The sequence below is a fragment of the Haliaeetus albicilla genome, chromosome 4 (assembly GCF_947461875.1).
Source record: "Haliaeetus albicilla chromosome 4, bHalAlb1.1, whole genome shotgun sequence".
NCBI classification, from domain to species: Eukaryota; Metazoa; Chordata; class Aves; order Accipitriformes; family Accipitridae; genus Haliaeetus; species Haliaeetus albicilla.
In genome coordinates, this window is record NC_091486.1 from 52,733,467 (window position 1) to 52,751,439 (window position 17,973).

The 17,973-nt window shown below is 37.5% G+C and overlaps 1 protein-coding gene across 14 annotated transcripts in view; it reads left to right on the forward strand.

The window, feature by feature from the left end:
• Positions 1-17,973, forward strand: part of PLCH2 (phospholipase C eta 2) — a 119,964-nt gene that overhangs the window by 60,583 nt on the left and 41,408 nt on the right. For 3 of the 14 annotated variants that reach the window (XM_069782728.1, XM_069782730.1, XM_069782729.1), the window contains exons 1-4: positions 4,900-6,233; positions 14,190-14,336; positions 14,705-14,948; positions 15,481-15,610. In XM_069782728.1, the coding sequence (XP_069638829.1) occupies positions 6,113-6,233; positions 14,190-14,336; positions 14,705-14,948; positions 15,481-15,610 (642 nt within the window). In that variant the 5' untranslated portion in view covers positions 4,900-6,112. Of the gene's footprint in view, positions 1-4,899; positions 6,234-9,464; positions 9,558-14,189; positions 14,337-14,704; positions 14,949-15,480; positions 15,611-17,973 lie in introns of those variants that run through there. The other 11 variants (XM_069782723.1, XM_069782725.1, XM_069782726.1 and 8 more) reach the window with 7 other exon arrangements.

The following is a 17,973-nucleotide window of genomic DNA, read 5'->3' on the forward strand; positions in this document are numbered from 1 at the left end:
TCATAGAAGGCATTCAATCATGTTGATGGATTTCTTCCCTCCCAACCTGCCTTAATCTCCCTTTCAGTGTTTATGACCCATGTCACTGAACAGATGGTAAAGTGCTGAAAGATCTTTAAATGTAAAGAGTTTACGATCTTACTTCAATTAAGTGTGTAGCAACATTTTCCTATACAAGTCAGAGGTAGGAAAAAAGGTGACCTTAGAGCAACATTTGTAGTCTTAAAATCCTTTATTTTATGCTGGCATTTTTCTACAATCAACAAAATTTCAATATTATGGCTTTGCAGGAAAAAACTTCAAATAGCTTTTAAATCCTTTTTACGGAAGACATCTTGAAAATTGAATTTCCTTTGCCAAAATCAGCATCAGAATTCTTAGTAGAGTTCATTAGTAAGCTACTGTTGTTATATCTTAATCATTGAATGCAAAAACTATAGAAATATCTCAAAGATTGTGAATGTTTTAAGTGGAAAAGGGTTAATAATATTTCTACAGTTTCATTGATAAAACATGACACAAAAATCTTAATATATTGTTTATTAAAAAAACAATCTTCCTTAATGCAAAAACTACTCAAAGGCTCAAAACACGAAGCCTATTCTCACTTAATTAAAATAATTGCATCATTTTTTTCAGATGAGCTCAAGAGAACTAAACATCATGGAGGGAGGCAGACTAATTGTCATTACGTTGGTGCTGTTGTTGCTAATGGTTGTCAGTTCCACGAATATGCCTTCATGTGAATAAAGTAATTTAAGGAAATTTCAGGATCAGTCCATTTTAATAACGTGACTTTCTAACAGTTTTGGAAAGCTCTGGAAACATTAATATTTGTGGTTGCCTAGCTAAAGCAGCTGTCTCGGGGCTTACCCATTGTGAATTCCAGTACTGAAAGGATGCACCAGGACATGCAATGTTATGGCCATTGCTGTTTCTCCCAGTAGAATTAGTGACTTTGTAAATTGATGCGTACTTAAGACAGATGTATTTGGGTGAAACTGAATAACTTGAGTATATTCTGAGCCAGTGCAAAAATATTGAGCTTTGGAGCATGGTGGGTGAGAAACAGAAGCTAGTAAATAACCTGGCTTCCACTTGCCACAGGCAAGATGCGTGGCTTTAATCTTGAGTGTGGATTACTGTGCTTAGAGTTGACGTCCAGATGGTCTAGCAGTCTGTAGTAGACTAGAGCTCTGTCTGTGTCCACGTCAAAGGTCAGTAGAGCGGAGTTATGTTAGAATTAAGGAAAAGGCAGCTTATACACAGTGGCGTTAATGTTGTGGTCCAGCCGGTGCTCTGGCCTTTCTGAGCCTGTGAAAGGGTGATTGAATGAGTGCAGGAAATTTGGTTATAACCGTCCATGTATCTGAATTTGTGCCTTCCTTGGAAGTTACCAAAACCATCTGAAAGTGGTAGTTTTAGTGAATTCTTAATATAACTAATGCAGGAGCTTTAATTGTCAGACTTACATAGAAAATATAACAGATGTTGTCTGTGCTCCATCAGCATATACTCCTCATATCCCTCTTCTTGGGAAGAGGTCATACCAGAAACATAGGCAGCTGTTGCATACAGACACGCAGTACATAGAGCGCCATGGAAACCTGAAGGCAAATGGCTCCAGGAGAGGAGAAACTGAAACCAAGTTGACTGGTCTTGCTGTCTAGTTTATGCTGCTTTAGTCCTTTAGGAAGCAGCATTTCTGGGGGAAAGGGAAGAAACATAAATCACACGTTTAGAAGCAGTCAATGAGCATCATGACTTTGGTTCATCAAGTCAAGCTTTCTGTGCTCCTGCTGTTTTCGTATTTGTGCTTATGTATGTTGGGGTTTGAACCTTTACCATAATTCAGATGTATTTCTAAACTGTATTTAGTGATGTACATTTCAATCAGATTTCTTTGCTTTTGTTATTTCCCTTAGAAACTTCTTGGCATTTAGTACTTCAGAAGACAGTAACAGGCCTACTAACTCCTATGAAGATTTTAGGCTGGGGTATCTGAGATGTAGCTGTAACAGTAATTTCTGCAGTTTTTCCAGGGCTTTCTGACTGATGTTTACAGCTGAAATTGCAATGGGGAGGGTAAAAGTAAGTGAGAGGAAGAGTGTACAGATAAATGGCAGTGTGCCAGATGACATTAAACCCTTTTGTTTCCGCCTTTTATTTTATGACTTGTGTTGTGGGTTGGCAATCATTTCCTTTTTATTCTACTGCCATTAGGAGCAAGATTTCCCTGGATAGAAAGTGGGAAATAGTGAGACCTGTATTAAAGTTAATACGTGTATCACTAATGGCTGCCCATGTGTTTCCAAGTATTTTAGAATCATGATGAGGTTAGTTTGTTAATCTGGTAAACTGGGTCTGTAGTGTGTTCATGCAAGGACAAATGGAGTATACAGCCATGAAGTCACAAGTCTAATCTTTGTGGATTTACAGGTCAATTACAGTATCAGGTCTGTAATATTTAATGTCTCTGACAATCAATATCTTGAACTCTGAAAATCAGTTTATTAAGTAAGCCTGGAGTATTTTCTGTAACATCTTCAACTGGCAGCGAGCTGAAGTACAGAAATTGTGTCTGCATGCTGTTACCTGATATGCTCAAGCTGCTTGCTGCACTGTGAGCCTAATTTACCTCTTCTGTTGCTTCTTTGTTTTGTCTTCTGCTTGAATCCTGACGTACAGAAGACAAGAGAGAGATCAGAGTCTGGCCTCTGTATTGAGATTTCCCACATTGACATTTTTAGTTTTTTCTTTTCTACTTTGAGGGCTACAGCTGTTTTCCTATGTATTAAATAATTTTGAACACTTTTTCCTTCCCTCAGCAGTAAAGCATGCGTGTTAGAAAGGAATCCATCCATCCTGATGGATTGCATTAATAATAAGTCCATTTGTCTAGGGAGGATCTCCATTTTGCTCGCTTTACTCCATCTTCCAAACCATATGTAAGTTGTGCTCCTATATATTCTGCAAGATGCTCTTGCTCTGTATGATGGAATCTGGCTTTTCTGCCATTCTTGAAGTGAATGTCTTCTTTTGAAGACTTTCTAGCATTTTCTAGCATTGTTCATCAAGTGTTCTGAGTTCCACTTTTAGCTAAACCACAGACCAGCCTGCAGACTCAAACATTGTTGGTTTTCAAATCTTTTTGTGGCATGAAAAGCCTTTGTTAGACTCAGAGAATAAGAAGTTTCTAAAATGCCATGGAACGAAGTCTTTAATCTGCATGTTGTGTCAGGTGAGCAAGATTTTTCTGAGGATGTCAAGTGAGGCAAGAATAGAAACCCATTTCAATAGGCTTATATCCTAAGTACTCAGCTCAGTATGCTTAAGAGTTGGGAGAGGGATTATGTCACATTTAACCCTTTCGTGTTTCCTGTTGCTTTTCCACACTGTTACCTAGTATCCAGCACAATCAATAAATAGAGGGGCTTTTTGAAAGATTTAATTTTTCTCTGTTCATGTGATCATCTTCTTAGGAGGCCTGAAAGATGGATTGATAGCATCAACTAAAAGGATTTAAAATAACCTTCTCTGGGTGGGTTTTGGATTACAAATCTAACTTTAACTTGAACATTGAAATAGTTCTTCTTTTCTGGTGCTATAAATCACTGGCATTTCTCCGTACACAAATAAAAACAAATCCACATTCAAAGTCCTGCTTGTGCAGAATTCTAATTCTGAACTGTGAAACTAATATCTTGGGCAATGCTGCAAAAGGACTTAGGTTTCACTCTTTTTCTCCCTTCCCTTTGTCCCCAGGTTGATAACACATAAATGGTTAATGCAGAATCTAGGATGTCCTTGCAGAATTAATTTTTGAATTTTAAAAGGAGTACCTTTTGCTGCCTAGCACACAAAGTGCCAGCTACTGAGATTTTACTGCATGTACAAACAGGAAGACTACAGGGAATCCTCCTGATTAGTGTTGCAAGAGGAAAAAAAAGGGCTAAACAACTGCAATACTTTTGGTTTATTGCAAAAGTTTACCTTAATTCTGCCTCCTTATAATTGAGAGCTTAAAGTTTACCTTGTGAGGTACAACAATGTCATTCTCCCCATTTAAGATGTTATTTCTATAGCATGGAAATTACCCACAAAGACGTTTACTGATTTATTTAAGAAATTCAGAAAAGCATGCAGTAGAGCTGGTAATTAAGCTCACATTTCTCAGGTGTCATTCTGGCCCATGCTAGATCTTGCTTCATCTGAAAAAACGTTTAGGATCTTTAGAACAATACTTCAAGGGTTCTTGCCTTCTGTGTAGCAGTTTTCTGTGGTATGGATTTATGCTTCTTAGCATTTTATGGAAGGAAGTTCTCCTTTGATGACAACTAGTTTGCAGTCATGTCACTAAATTAGTCTTGAAAGATGCCTTAGGAGAATGGAAGGCTATTGCTGAAATGTTTGAATAAACAGCAGAACATGACAAGAGTGTACGTAGCATTATTGCCACTGTTGACCCTTAGTGCAGACCCAGTTTGTTTTTTCTTTGGAATTAATCTGTGGTTAAACTTAAAGTCCAGCCTAATATAAGGACTCTGAGCATAGTGAAATAAACAAGTTCTAATTGAGAGTGAGTCATTTTTAGAATTAACTACTCTAAAACTTTTTCAAACTGTGAAAGGAGAAGTAGGAAGCACTTAATGAATGTGTTTTTAAACGGGCAATTTGTGTATAGCTCATCAAGCTAGAAGCATATTAGGCTCCTTGTACAGATCACAGATGGCAAGAGCAATTGTATATCGTACTTAAATCTTAATGTAGATTAAGAGGTTGTAATAACATAAATGACAGATTTCTGTATTTGGAGTTTAATGGATGCATTTCAAATGGAATGAAGTAGTGACTTAGTGCTTTTTAAAATTTAATCCTTACCTGCTTTTATCTCTGTCAGTTTTCAAGCACCCTCACTGTTCCTGGTTTCTGTGTACAGCATTTGCTCTGTACAGTGTAGCTGACTGGCTTGTGTCCTAAGCAAGCATCTTCTATGGGGTTGTGACAGTTTGCAAAGGTATTCTTAAATGTGTTGCGAGATGGAAAGATGCTGCTAATGTAGGCAGAGAAGAAGAAGAAAGCACTTTTTTTAAACTTTTTTTTTTTTTTTTTCCCTACAGCTGTAACATGTCACCTAAATCCCTTGACTGGATAGGGCAGAACCACGGCTTTAGGATTAGTGCGTATGATGGATTTAGGATTTGAAGCAAACATGTGTTGCTGTGTTTGCATCATATCTAGTTTTTACTGCCTAGGGAGAAATGTTCTTCCTTTTATCATGCATGTCCATTAAAATACTGAGGAGAACCTTCTGAGAAAAGATGAGGACTGGTACAATGACATTTTGAAGAGCTGTATGAGAAGCAAGTATGATTTTTCTGGCTTTTTCAGACCTGGAAGGAGACTGAAGAGCTTAAGCACCTGGACAGATTCGCAGTGAAAGGCAAGGGTGGCTCAGCGGGGCGGAGAGGGGAATGGATTGTACTATTAACTGTGCACTTATTTACTGCAATGGATATTGTTGGTTGGTTTTGAAGAGCAAGTAAAGCCCTCAGCAAGAGTGGGACTTGCAAATCTCTTAGTAATCAAATACATAAAAGGGGTACCCCTATGTAGGAATTGCTGTCAGAAGGAGGAAGCAGCACGGAGAAGCCAACAACTGTAAATTGCTATAATGTCTTGGTGGATGCTTAGCAGCTGGTAAAGTAACAAAGGAAAAAGAATATCATCGGGAGGCCTTTCTGTCCAGAAATGGATTCATCTACATGCCATCTTGCCTCATGGCCCTGTCCGTGTCTATCATGTGTCTTCTTTAAAACATTGAACTGAAACCCACCCAATCCTCAAAAATATACATATAGGTACGTCACATAGAATAAAAAGGATTTTGTTAGGATTTTAATATTCTAAATCTGGACAGGGGAGGAGGCCTAAATTTACTGTGAAACTTCTCTGTAAGAACCTGAAAAATACCACTGGATTTTGGAAATCACCGATTATCTTGTTTTTTCCTATTTTTATGCATTTTTGAAAATGTGTACTACAGAATCTTGATGTCTACTAAGGCCGACAGTGCTTATATTCAGTTCTGAAGCTGCCCTTTGTCTCAGATATGGATGCCTCAAAAACTCCCTTGCTTCAAAATAAGTTCTCAGTGGCCCGTCTGGCTGAAGAGTTTTTCTGGGTTGGTGGCAGCATCGTAGCTTCTCCGAGATGGAAAATCGGCCATATTGGTAAGATGCAGGCTGAATACCTGCCACTTAATTGAGCAAGATGGTATCATCTTGAAAGCTTTCATGTTTAAATCTTATTTAGTGACAACTTTGTCTAGCTGTAGCGTGGGGGAGTGGAAAAGAAGGAAGAACTTGAGACACAGCCCTAGTCCTATGTTATTTTGCATGGTTGCTAGTGCAATTCTTTTGGTCTTCAAGAACCTCTCAGTTATAATTTCATTTCTGATTTCTTTACATTATTCTGGAAAAGCAAATGCAAAGTTGTACATTTTGATGTGTGCAGACCTTTTGAAATTCTCTGTTGCATAGATAGGATCTATCTCCCTCTCCATACTCATAGTAAGATAGGTCTGCTATCTGCCAGAATTTGTACATCTCTTAACTCTTCAATGTTTCATGCAATATTTGTAGTTTTCAGTCTTTGAAATGAGCCTTTAGAAGTATCTCTGTTTTCTTCCATAGTAGGTCACTGGACTCTTGGGAGGTTGTTTTCTGAATACTGATATACAATGGCAAAATTCTTAAGCTTCACTAGCTATCTGAGAAGGGTCCCTTTTTGCTTCATAGCAGCCTTTCTTTTAAATAGGTAATAAAAACAGTAAACCTAGTTGGAAATGGCTAGAGAAATTATATGTTTCCTGTTGTAGTAAATGCATTTTAATAGCAGTCGTCTTGAGCCGCTCAGGTCCAGTAAAGAAATCTGCAGTGACCTTGACCAGAACCACCTGTTGCCTTGGAAGCACTTTTTTGTCCTACTTGTATGTCAGCTTTGCCAGTCAAAGATTTTTTTTTATTTTTTTTTTAAACAAGAAAGTTGGAGGTATAGATAGCTTAGAAACTAATAGGAATTTTTTGCAGAGGTCCAGAAATGCCATCCTACTCTGCTTCTGCATTTCCCTGGATCCAGATGGCTGATGGAGTCTCAACCAAGAGATGGAGAGCTGACAGACTGACCTCGAGTTAAGCACCCTAATTTCCACAGGATTAAGAGCATCTCTTCTCCCATTAATGTCTCATTTATTAGGGGTTGTGCGCTTTAAGGATGGATTCAGTCTTGCATTAACTCTTGTACGCAGCAAATGCTGTCCCAAGCATTGCTGGCAGGATTACACAGACATTTTCTTTTTCAAAAATACTTTAAAATGTTTTTGCCAAAGAAAAGAATAGTAGAGTCCTGAAATTTATTGAGGCTTGAGTCAGTGAGAGCAAGTAAGGGGTAGAAACTGCTTACACTATTAATAAGATGGTTGGTTTAAATGGTGAGAAGGACCTGCTTACAAGTCTGTAGGACTGCAAAAATGAAAAAAAACAAGGTTAATGAAGTTGGATGTGGTCTGTTTTTTAATTGGATCCTGGCATAATGATGCAAATCAGCCTGCTATACTTGATCTATGAACACCGTAGACAGAAAATACCTTAGGTTAACTTTTGATCATGCCACTCGCTGCATGACAATGTCTCCTTTTCTTGGTTTTGTGTTTTTTGGTTCTGGGGGTTTGGGGGTTTTTTTTGTGTGTTTGGGTGTTTTGGTTTGGTTTTGGGTTTTTTGTTGGTTGGTTGGGTTTTTCTTTTTGGTTTGGGGTTTTTCTCTGTGTGCGTGAAGTAAAATCCACCCAGTGAACAGTCCAGGTTTTATGTAAGAGAAAACTGAACCAGTATCTCCCTCAATGAGTTCATGTTGTAAGGAAAAGACTGTACTTTAAATATGTAATAATAAAGAATAAATAAATATAAAAAATAAGTAAAGTTTAAAGACTATAAATAAATAAAGAAGATCTGCCTCTGTTATGCACAACAGGATGCTAAATCCTCTATGTAACAGAAGTTGTTCTTAATAGCAATTCATTTGATTCATAAGGCAATGGGTCAAGTAGGATTTACTACTGATGTATTCCATTAGTGTAGGTGCCTGTATAGGGAGTAAAACCAGGCTGCTGTAGCCAACAATTAATGTTAAAACTTCTGTGATGAGACCATTACTTGAGTAAGTGTCTTCAGGGTCAGAAGTGACATTCTGGGAGCCTTTATTATGAGAGTGGTATGATGAATTGTCATGAATATTCCTCAAGCTTACAGAAATCAATTGTACAGTTCATATGCAGAATTTTCAGGCTATCTTCTAAATCCAAGACTTTTCAACTGAACAGAATTCCCACCACACTGTACTGGATATATTATATATATATATATTTTATATGCTTTTATATTATTATATTTATATATTGATTTTTAAAAATATTTGATGCCTCCTGTCTAAACTGAAACTGATATTCCTAGCAGGAGCAGTCGGAGCCAGTCAGTTCTTTGCTTTTCCTTCTGATGAGCCAGTTATAGCTGCAAAACCATTTCCAGTGAGACTTTAAAAAAAACGTAGCAATTATTATCTCTTCAATGGATTTGCAGTGTTGAATGTATGACAAGTGTGGGAGTCCTCTGTTTGCATGCCGGAAAGCTGTTTTTGTTTAGTAATATTTTAAGGGAACAGCTTGCTCTTATAGTGCACATGTACTGGAGGGGTTTCTCTAGGCTGACCAACATGTTGCATCTTCTGGAGGCCCTGAAGAGAAATAAGCCTCTGAAATCTATTTTCCTCTCCTTATAGTATTTAGAAGAGCGGTTGTTTTGAAGCATACTATCAGGATGCATCTTGTCAGAATCTGTTAACAGGGCAGAACTCAGCAGTGTTGCGTGATGCTGGCCTTTGGACTTTTTCTGAAGAGACTGGCTAGGGCCAAAGCTGTACAACATAACCTGGAGCCGTATTGAACTTTGGAAGTGAATCTTTTGACAAAGCTGGTCCATGTATAAAAATACTCAATGACTCAATCCTTCTAACTTCTTTTCATCCTCACATGCTAAAATACTCCCACTCCTTCACACATTTACATCAAACCCAGAAACTCCTAGAAGACAATAATGCTACTGAACCATAAATAATTAACAGACGTTAGAACATCTTTCTAACAATAAGCATGATATTGGGCTCTGTTTTTATTTTGTTGTATCAGGACAAATTGTAGGGATTTATGATTTCTGTAGTTTTGTTTTTTATTGTTACTTTAAAACTTTTTATGGTAACTATAAATGTTACTATTAACTATGAAAAATCACTTTGAGTCTTTTTGCTGCATCAGTCTAGTGTCACTTTGTAAGAACACAAGAATGGAACTAAGTGTTCTATGTTTCTGTTTCCTGCTCCGCTACGACAGTGCTTTTTGCTGCAGTAGAGATCCATTTTTCCATGACTGTATTTTGTCCAGATGCAAATTGAGGCAACTCGTTAGATCAAAAGAGAGCTGAACCTCAACTGAATTCTGCACAAAGGTACTATTGAGGTACAAAATATTATTTAACCAAGAAGAAAACTTCAGCCTTTGAAGATAGTTAGGAGCTATTTCTTCCAAAATATGTTTCATTTCAAGACTGAGGAATTTTTATTTGAAGTATAGAAATGAATCCTTAAAGAAGGTATCTGAACAATGGTAAGGAGAAGCAGTTATACTTGTCTTATCAGTGTGCTATTCTCATTTACATGCTGTGAAAGATTTCAGAAAAAATATCTTATTTTTTCTTTGATATAAGTACCACTATGATTCCTCCTCACCCACAAATTTTTCTGCCAGTCTCTCTAGGGGTCTAAACTTTCAGTCATGTAGACAGGTAAGGGTGTATATTTCAGTGCACATACATATGTAGAGGTGTGGACGTGCACTGTTTCCCCTTTCCATCTCAATCTCCTGGTTGTTGTCTAGCTACCCCTAGCTAACACCTCTGCACTACATGAAAGGTTTTCCTTCCTGTCATGTTGGTAGGATCCAGAAAAGCTGCTGTTGTTCTCCTGACAGAAGGAGGAAGACATTTCTTGTGCTTTCCTTTCCTTGTGTCACCAAAACTAAAAATATACTTAAAACAAGTATTTGGTATGGTCTGACCATTCACTTGGCAGGTACACTGAATAGAACTGAACTCAAGTTTGTGTCCTCAAACATTAATTGGAATTGTGCATTGAATCACCAAAGAACAGTCCAGTGTACAGATCAGCTGGAACTGGCAGCAGGGCAGCTGCTGAGGTACTGGGTAGGGTTTGGGTGAGTAATTCTGCAGCAGAAATGAACAGCTGCATTAAAAGAGCTATCCAAGGATGCTTATTAAAATTTTAACAGACTAGGAGTATGTTCTTGCTTCACGTAAAAGCAAAGTAAATGCACGTTGTATAAAGTGTACTTTTATTTTGGCGCTTCTTTATTATTTTCTGCTTTGTAACAGGTGTGTTCTTTTGATACTTCTCCCATTTCTGCTCTTCTCATTTCTTCAAATAAAATTATTTACTACAATAACTTCTGAAGAGGAAGCTGGAAATTTAATGTGATTTGAAGTCTGTGTAATTAGGGCTAATAGAAATTTCATTAACTATTTTGACCAAAAAAATTTTTTTTTTTTTTCAAAAAACTATAAACCTTGTGAAATTAAAATAAGTTCAAGCTTTCCATAATTATTAACTCACAGTAAATTTGAGAAGTATTTATCTTTCTGCTGAACTGGAATGAAAGCAGATATTGAAAAGATTGCAGTGTCTGGGAAATGGTCAAGCCGAGTTTGAATCCACTTTGGATCTGATGTAGTGAATTCCAGTAATGCTTCTGAACTGTAGCACAGCATTTGCTTTTATGACTGATACCTGCTGACCACATTGATTTAATCTAGGGGCATCTGTGATTGAAGCCAAAGGACCAGCTTTAAGAAATAGAATGTTACATGAGGGATTATTTTGTTCTCAATTTAACACCTTCTCTCTGTAAATATTTTATTAACATAAACAATGTACTCTACAGAATTGTAGCTTTAAATTTAAATTTTCTTTTACTATTAATGATTTGCTTTCAAATTAACCTTTTGTTGAACCTTCTTTTCCGGAGTAAATTAACTGAATTTGGCTGAATATAAGCTCTAAAGCACAGGAACATTAATGATTTTTTCCATTCCTTTTTACTCTGCCTTGCTTCTCTTGGGTGTTTTTGCCTTTGCCCAAGAGGTAGGCTTGAATCACTGCAAAGAATTGTGTTGGTTTTGATGCACTTTTAGAATACATGGAACGAGTGTTTTAGTTTGGACAGTGTTTCATCTGTAATCTGTATGTACAGATTGATAAGAGGAGCCTGACCTCAGAATTTGCTTGTATTTATTTATAAATCTGTACTTAGTAGAACATGTATTTTATGTATTGGTTTTCATTCTTCCATCCAGAATCTGAGTAGTAATTTACACTTCTCATCTCTAGGTCTGAAAAAAATACATAAATACATTGGACATGGTAATAGTTTTAATTTTACTTAGACCGGGCAGAAAAGCCACAAGAAAATTAAGTCACAGGCTATGCTCTGTCATTATGGGAAATAAATGGGCGACCTGGCAGAAAATACGAGATTCTGCATTCATTCCTGGGACACAGCCAGTTGCTAACAGTTTGCATTAATGTTGTCTAGCTTAGCTCCTTGCAACAGCTGAATTTCAAAAGAATGCCTCCTCTTTGGGCAGGCATGGGCATGGCCCCAACCTTGCTTCCAGGGGCTTTGCATGCAAGAGCCTCAGCTTAACAGCAGTTCCCAAGGAAAGAGGAGGAGCCCTGCTGAGAGAGAGCAAAGCTCTTTGAGGGAGCTTCTTCTAAGACTTGCTTCTTTGAAGGCCGCTGGCTGCACTGTCTGTAATGCTGCCAAATCCCCGGGAGGGGAACGTGTTTTAAGTGCCCAGAGACAAAGTACAGTATAGGTGAAAGGCCTCCTCCTAGGAGAATGTGACTTTAAGTGATTTGGAAGAAGAACAGTCTGTTAGATTTTTGCCACAACATCTGGAAGCAAATTTGTAGGATCAGTGACTTAATCCATAGAAGCAATGGGAGGCAAAGCTGATACTCCATCTCAACTTTCTAAAAGTACTATTTCCAGAGTTTACTATTTTCTTTGGCCTGGATGGCAAGTAAAAGTGTGATGTAAACAGCAGACATGCAATGCCTTTGTGATGGCTCTGTATGTAATGAAAATGGGCATTCTTGCTTTCGGCAGGAAGTAAACTTTTGGGCTATAAAGCTTTTTCATGGTCTGCAGAAGTCCTAGTGTTGTTCTGTTACTCTAAAAATGCTGTATTTTTGCTAAAGGAGCTTCAGAATAACGTTGCTGATAAATTCAGTTTAGCTTTGCCTCAGACTCTTTCTCTTGTGAAAGATCAAACATTTCCGTTACAAATCTGGTTTCCTTTTTGCAGACGTACTGTGATACCTTGGTGTTAACAAGCAAGTTAGGAATATTGTCTGAATCTCCTTGTGCTTATTCTAGAAACTGATACTTATAGTAGTTTGATTTAGAGTGTGATCAGAAGGTAAATATTAGTAGTTCCTCTAAATCCCCCCAAATAAGTGTGCTGCTAGTAGTTCTATTATACTCTGCTTGTTAGCGTGTTTTGAATGTGCTTTGTGTTTCATCAGTCATGGGTATTGGCAAATGGTGGCTAAATGTTTATGAATTAGGACTGAATACTAAAATATAATTATATAGATTCACTAGGCATTTTAGGTCCTAATCTTGTAATTGCATTAATAGGGAGAGGTGTTTTTCTGAGTTTGCTTATTAGGATTGTTCACACACTGGGAGCAGCTTATCTGGGTAAATATTTGTAGAACTGAGCTTCTGAACTTAAGGCGCTTATGAGAAAATTACAGCTCTTCCATAGCACCAGACTATGGGCTACAAATCCAACTTAGTTAGCATTCAATGTTTTTTCTAACTCAGTCATAAAGAACAATATTTAATTGATATTTTGGATCCACTTTAATGTAAATGTGAGGATTTACTCAAAATATATGTTATAGGATAGAAAAAAAAATACTGATAGCTTTTTATTCATACTTATCCCTGTAGTATCTGAGCGCCTTACACAAAACATTGATCAGTGCAAAGAATATCTGTTCAGTATTGTTCTTTCAGCTTCTCCCCAGGAAGAAAATTCTGGAATCTTTTTAAGGACAGCAAAATATTATTTATATTAGAGAAGGCAAATCAAAATAATGCCACCCTCTACTTGTTAGGATTTTTGCCTGGTTATACATTTCCCTGACCGGTGTAGGATACAATTACTCTGTTGTTGACCCTGACTGTAGACCTCTTTATAAGAATGTAGCCTTTGAAGCTGGCCTCATCTTTGCAGTCACACACTGGATTCTAATCACCTTCTTGCTGTTAATTTTTAAGGCAGTGAAAATAGTTTAACTCTTAAGTCATTTGTACATAAAAGCTTTTGAATTTTTAGGGTTCCTAGAATACTTTTGATGACCAAGTTGGGTAATAATTTTTTTTTTTTTAATTGAATTCTGAATAGACAGAATGCAAACTAAACTGCTTCATAAGAAGCCATGGTACTTCTAAACAGTGATACTGCTGACAGGAACTCCAGAATTTACAGAGAGGAACGTGAAAAGAAACTCGTTGAAGTTATGCCACAAGGTTACTGTATGCTTAAGAGGCAAAAACGTGAGGTATAATGAAAATAACTTTCCTGACATGGGGTGGAACTGTGCTAGTTTTTGCTGGCCAAGGATCCAAACTTCCAGGTGAAATTTCATACTGTGCGCGGCACAAATTTTACATATTGTAGGAGCTTGAATTAAGCATTCAAGATGGTCTTAAGCAGGGTATGTACCTTATACCAATTCTAACATATGTATGTTTCATACCTGTTAATAGGGCAATGAAAACTTTCACATTTACAGGTAAGTCCACAGTTGCCAAGAATCTTTCTGACTTTTTGATCATATAATCTGACCTCATATATTAGACTGTACAGGAAATCTTGTCCTTTGACTTGAACTGTTAGTTTGGTAGCTGCTTGATATGTTTTCTTCCTGTAAAGGTGATTTTAAAGGGAGTGAAGTCTGACTTACTGGTATCACTTTATTTCTCTCTTCAGTGGAAAGATGTATGAGTTCCATGCAAACTGGTACCCAAATGATCAAACTCCGTGGCAGTTCCAAAGGGTTGGTCCGCTTCTATTACTTGGACGAGCACAAGTCGTGTATTCGTTGGAGACCCTCTCGAAAGAATGAGAAAGCCAAAAGTGAGTGTCAACCACAGAACCTTTCTTCTGATTCCTCCTAGGGTCTTGCCTTTTTATGAACAAACAAAAATGAAGGATTTGGCTCATTCACGGGTGATCAAGAAGAATGTTGTGCTTGAATTTAAAGGGCAGTAAATTATTTTATGATTAATAGTTTATGAAGATTAAGTTGCTCTTGTTAGCCTTGCAGGTTGCAGTACTGTAGTATGTTGTAAATGAGTTGCAGGCAAAACCTGTGTGAACTGGGGACCTTGCAATGTGAGCTTTGAGCCCTTTCTCTACAGGATTTCTCTACAGAATAAATGCATCTTGTCTGGCCAAGGGCATGCACACAGTCATTAATGAACTACATGCTTTTGTCATTCTAGTTTCTATCGACTCTATTCAGGAAGTTTGCGAGGGGAAGCAATCAGAGATCTTTCAGCGCTATGCTGATGGCAGTTTTGATCCCAACTGCTGCTTCAGCATCTACTATGGAGACCATATGGAATCTCTTGACCTGGTATCTTCCAGTGGAGAGGAAGCACGCACCTGGATCACAGGGCTAAAATATCTGATGGCAGGGATCAGTGATGAAGACAGCCTCTCAAAACGCCAAAGGACCAGAGACCAATATCCTTCTTAGACTATCTGAGAGTATTTTCCAGTGGTGGAGAGCTATCATAGCATAGGGATTCCTTTAAGTATTTGTTTTGCTAAAAAAAGCACTAGGCTTAAAGCTTCAAAGAGGTTCCCATTGTATTCCCTGTTTCCAGAGACAGAGGAGTCCTTGAAGAGGATTGTTCTGGGCAAGATTTGGAGATGAATGAAGAGTGGACTGAAAAACATACAGGTATGTTCTTTCATCTGTTACTTTCTGTGTAAAGCTGTCCATTTCATTTGGTTATATGGGACGAAGTGTGATGCAACACTGAAATTTGCTCAGAAGTTAGTTCTTCTGTGTTGTAGTATGGGTAAATAGCATGTGTTGCATATTGAGCACAGCAAGTCTAGAAACTGTTAACTGAAATAACATGAGTTATACCTTGAACTTTCTTTCATCCTCGGTCTCATATACAGTCTAACATGAAAAAAAATCATATATATATAAAATACTCAGTAATATCCCTTAATATTCCATGCTGTTCCTTAACTCCTGTTCAATGTGGTTGAAGCAGACATTTGATGAGGCAGATAAAAATGGTGATGGCAGTCTGAGTATTAGTGAAGTGCTCCAGCTAATGCACAAACTGAATGTGAACCTACCCCGACAAAAAGTCAAGCAAATGTTTAAGGTAAGAAATTTAAATGTGTTTTCTTCTAAAAGAACAAGGATTCAGCTGCTGGAGATTTAACGTGAAACCTAGTAGGAGAGATTGTAAATACTTCATCATCTGGTTTGTTTCCACTCTACTGAGAGATACTACACAGTCCATTTCATAAATTGAAAAAGAGCTCCAGAAACACATCATAAATAGTTATTCATAGAAAAAGGCATTACACCAGGTACCTCCTGGTGTTACATAACATAAAGACACACAGTACAGAGATTGCTTTTTTGCTATACTTGTTGATTTGAAGCTCAGTCACATTTCCTCCTCTGATTACATTCTCTCTAATAAATAGTATCTAGTAAAGTATCCAATATCCTCCAGTACTAATAAAATATCCAGTATGCAAAATTCCATATCTGTCAGGTTTTTTGCATTGCTAAGAGTATTTGTTTGACATTGCATTCTGCTGACCTTGACCCAATTTACTGGGCAACTGAACTATGGAGATGTGTATGCTTTTGTAATTAGAAAGTCTGTTGTGTGAAGGACCTAAGCAGAAGTTGAATCAATAGTTTTCAGCATAGTGAACTGCTATGACTTTTGCCCTACATGGAGTCAGGGACACCTCAGCATAATTTTCCAGCAGCGCTGGTATTTTAAAGAATGTTCTCTTGGAGAGGCTGTGAGAGATCATTTCAGAGAAAACTAAATACTGGAATTTCAGTAGCACTGAAAGGGATCAAATACCTATCTACTGATGACTTTCTAGTCAGTCTGAATCTGTCCAAGGCATTGTGTATAGCTGAATACTTAAGTTTTGCCTAACTTAAGGTGGAGAAATATTCTAAGCCTGATTTCGCAAAACTGAAGCAGGAATAAGTGAATTGCCTAAGGTCACACAAAGATCTGTGGCAAGGCAAAGGTAATTCTGTTCTCTGTTGGTGCTTGAAGACTGAGCCATCTTTTATTCTAAGCATCTTCTGAGGTTGTACAACTCCTGGGCAGTTTGCAATCAATTTAAGGCTGTTTAAAGATTTCTTAAAGTTCATGTCTTCATTTTCTGAAGCTTTTCTTCTTTTTTTTTGGGTGATTTTTCCTGGTTTGATGAAATACTTATGGAATGAGACTGCCTGGGCATATATTTTTTCCTGTTGCTGTGTGGGTAGAAGACCACTTTGAAACAAGTAGTCCTTTTGGTATTGCTGAAGTGTAAAAATTCCTTTTTTATTTTTAATCTTTCTTTCAGTGCACTAGGACAAGAACATTAGAATACTTCAGTCCTATGAAATAGAAACCTGAAATCATATGAGAGTCTTTGGAATCATTTTACTGATTCATGCTAGTGAGTGAATGCTCTCATTTTGACATGATATCTGCTAAGATGTAAAAATTAGGCTCTGTTTATCATTTAGGAGGGCTCTGTTCCATTATTCTGAATTTAGTATTCCTTAGAGAATTACCTACCTGTGTGTGAAATTGATCCATAGAGAGAGAGATGGTAAGAAGTGTAAAACCTAAGCTTCAAGGTTTAGATGGTGTTAAGAACCTTGAATGAAAAGCACTTTCGCTGACAACAGCCACTAGTTATAGAATTGTTCCATTGCTAAAGAACAGTAAAAAATAAAGAGAAACAGTCAACTGGGGCTTTATGATACGATTAATAAATCTTGTGCAAATAAATTTTATTATGCCGGCTCTTGTTCCTTAATAAACTGCCATAATGTTGCATAGCTCACTGAGTCCTACGTGCAGACCTCATGGAAACATGCACAGTATGGGTAGTTTTGTGGGGGATCAAGGAGAAGTTAAGAATAGTGGCAGTCAGCATGACTTTTGATAAGTTAAGTATTTTAACGTGAAACTGAACGAGTGAATGTGTACAATTGAATGGGTGGTTTTGTATTCAGTCTGGATGTGAAGCTGTCATTCCTTTAACTTATTACTGAGAAAAGAAAGAAGGCAAAATGATCTCTTTCATTGGTTAGAAACCAATGTAGCCACTGCATTTTGCCATGGACAGTCTTTATAGACTGACTTTATGGCCTCTGATTATGGCCTTTTATCTCTAGCAGAAGAAATGAGTGTTAGAGAATAATTTTGGGAAAGAGTGTAACTTGGAAATCTTCTGACTAATTTGATTGGAGAAAAAATGGGCCTTGAAATGTTCCTTCTCTTCCATGGCTGTATGTATTTATTCTAATGCCTCTGGGTTGAAAACATTTTTAACTTACATCTCTTTCTGCTCTTTCTCTCATCCTGCTGACAGCTGATGCTGAAGCCTGCTTGGTTGCATCCTATGTGCAATGTAAATTCCTTTGTGGGTCCAAAATGGTAAAAGATGCTCAAATGGAGCATGGAGAACAGGATAACTTTGCAAACCACAG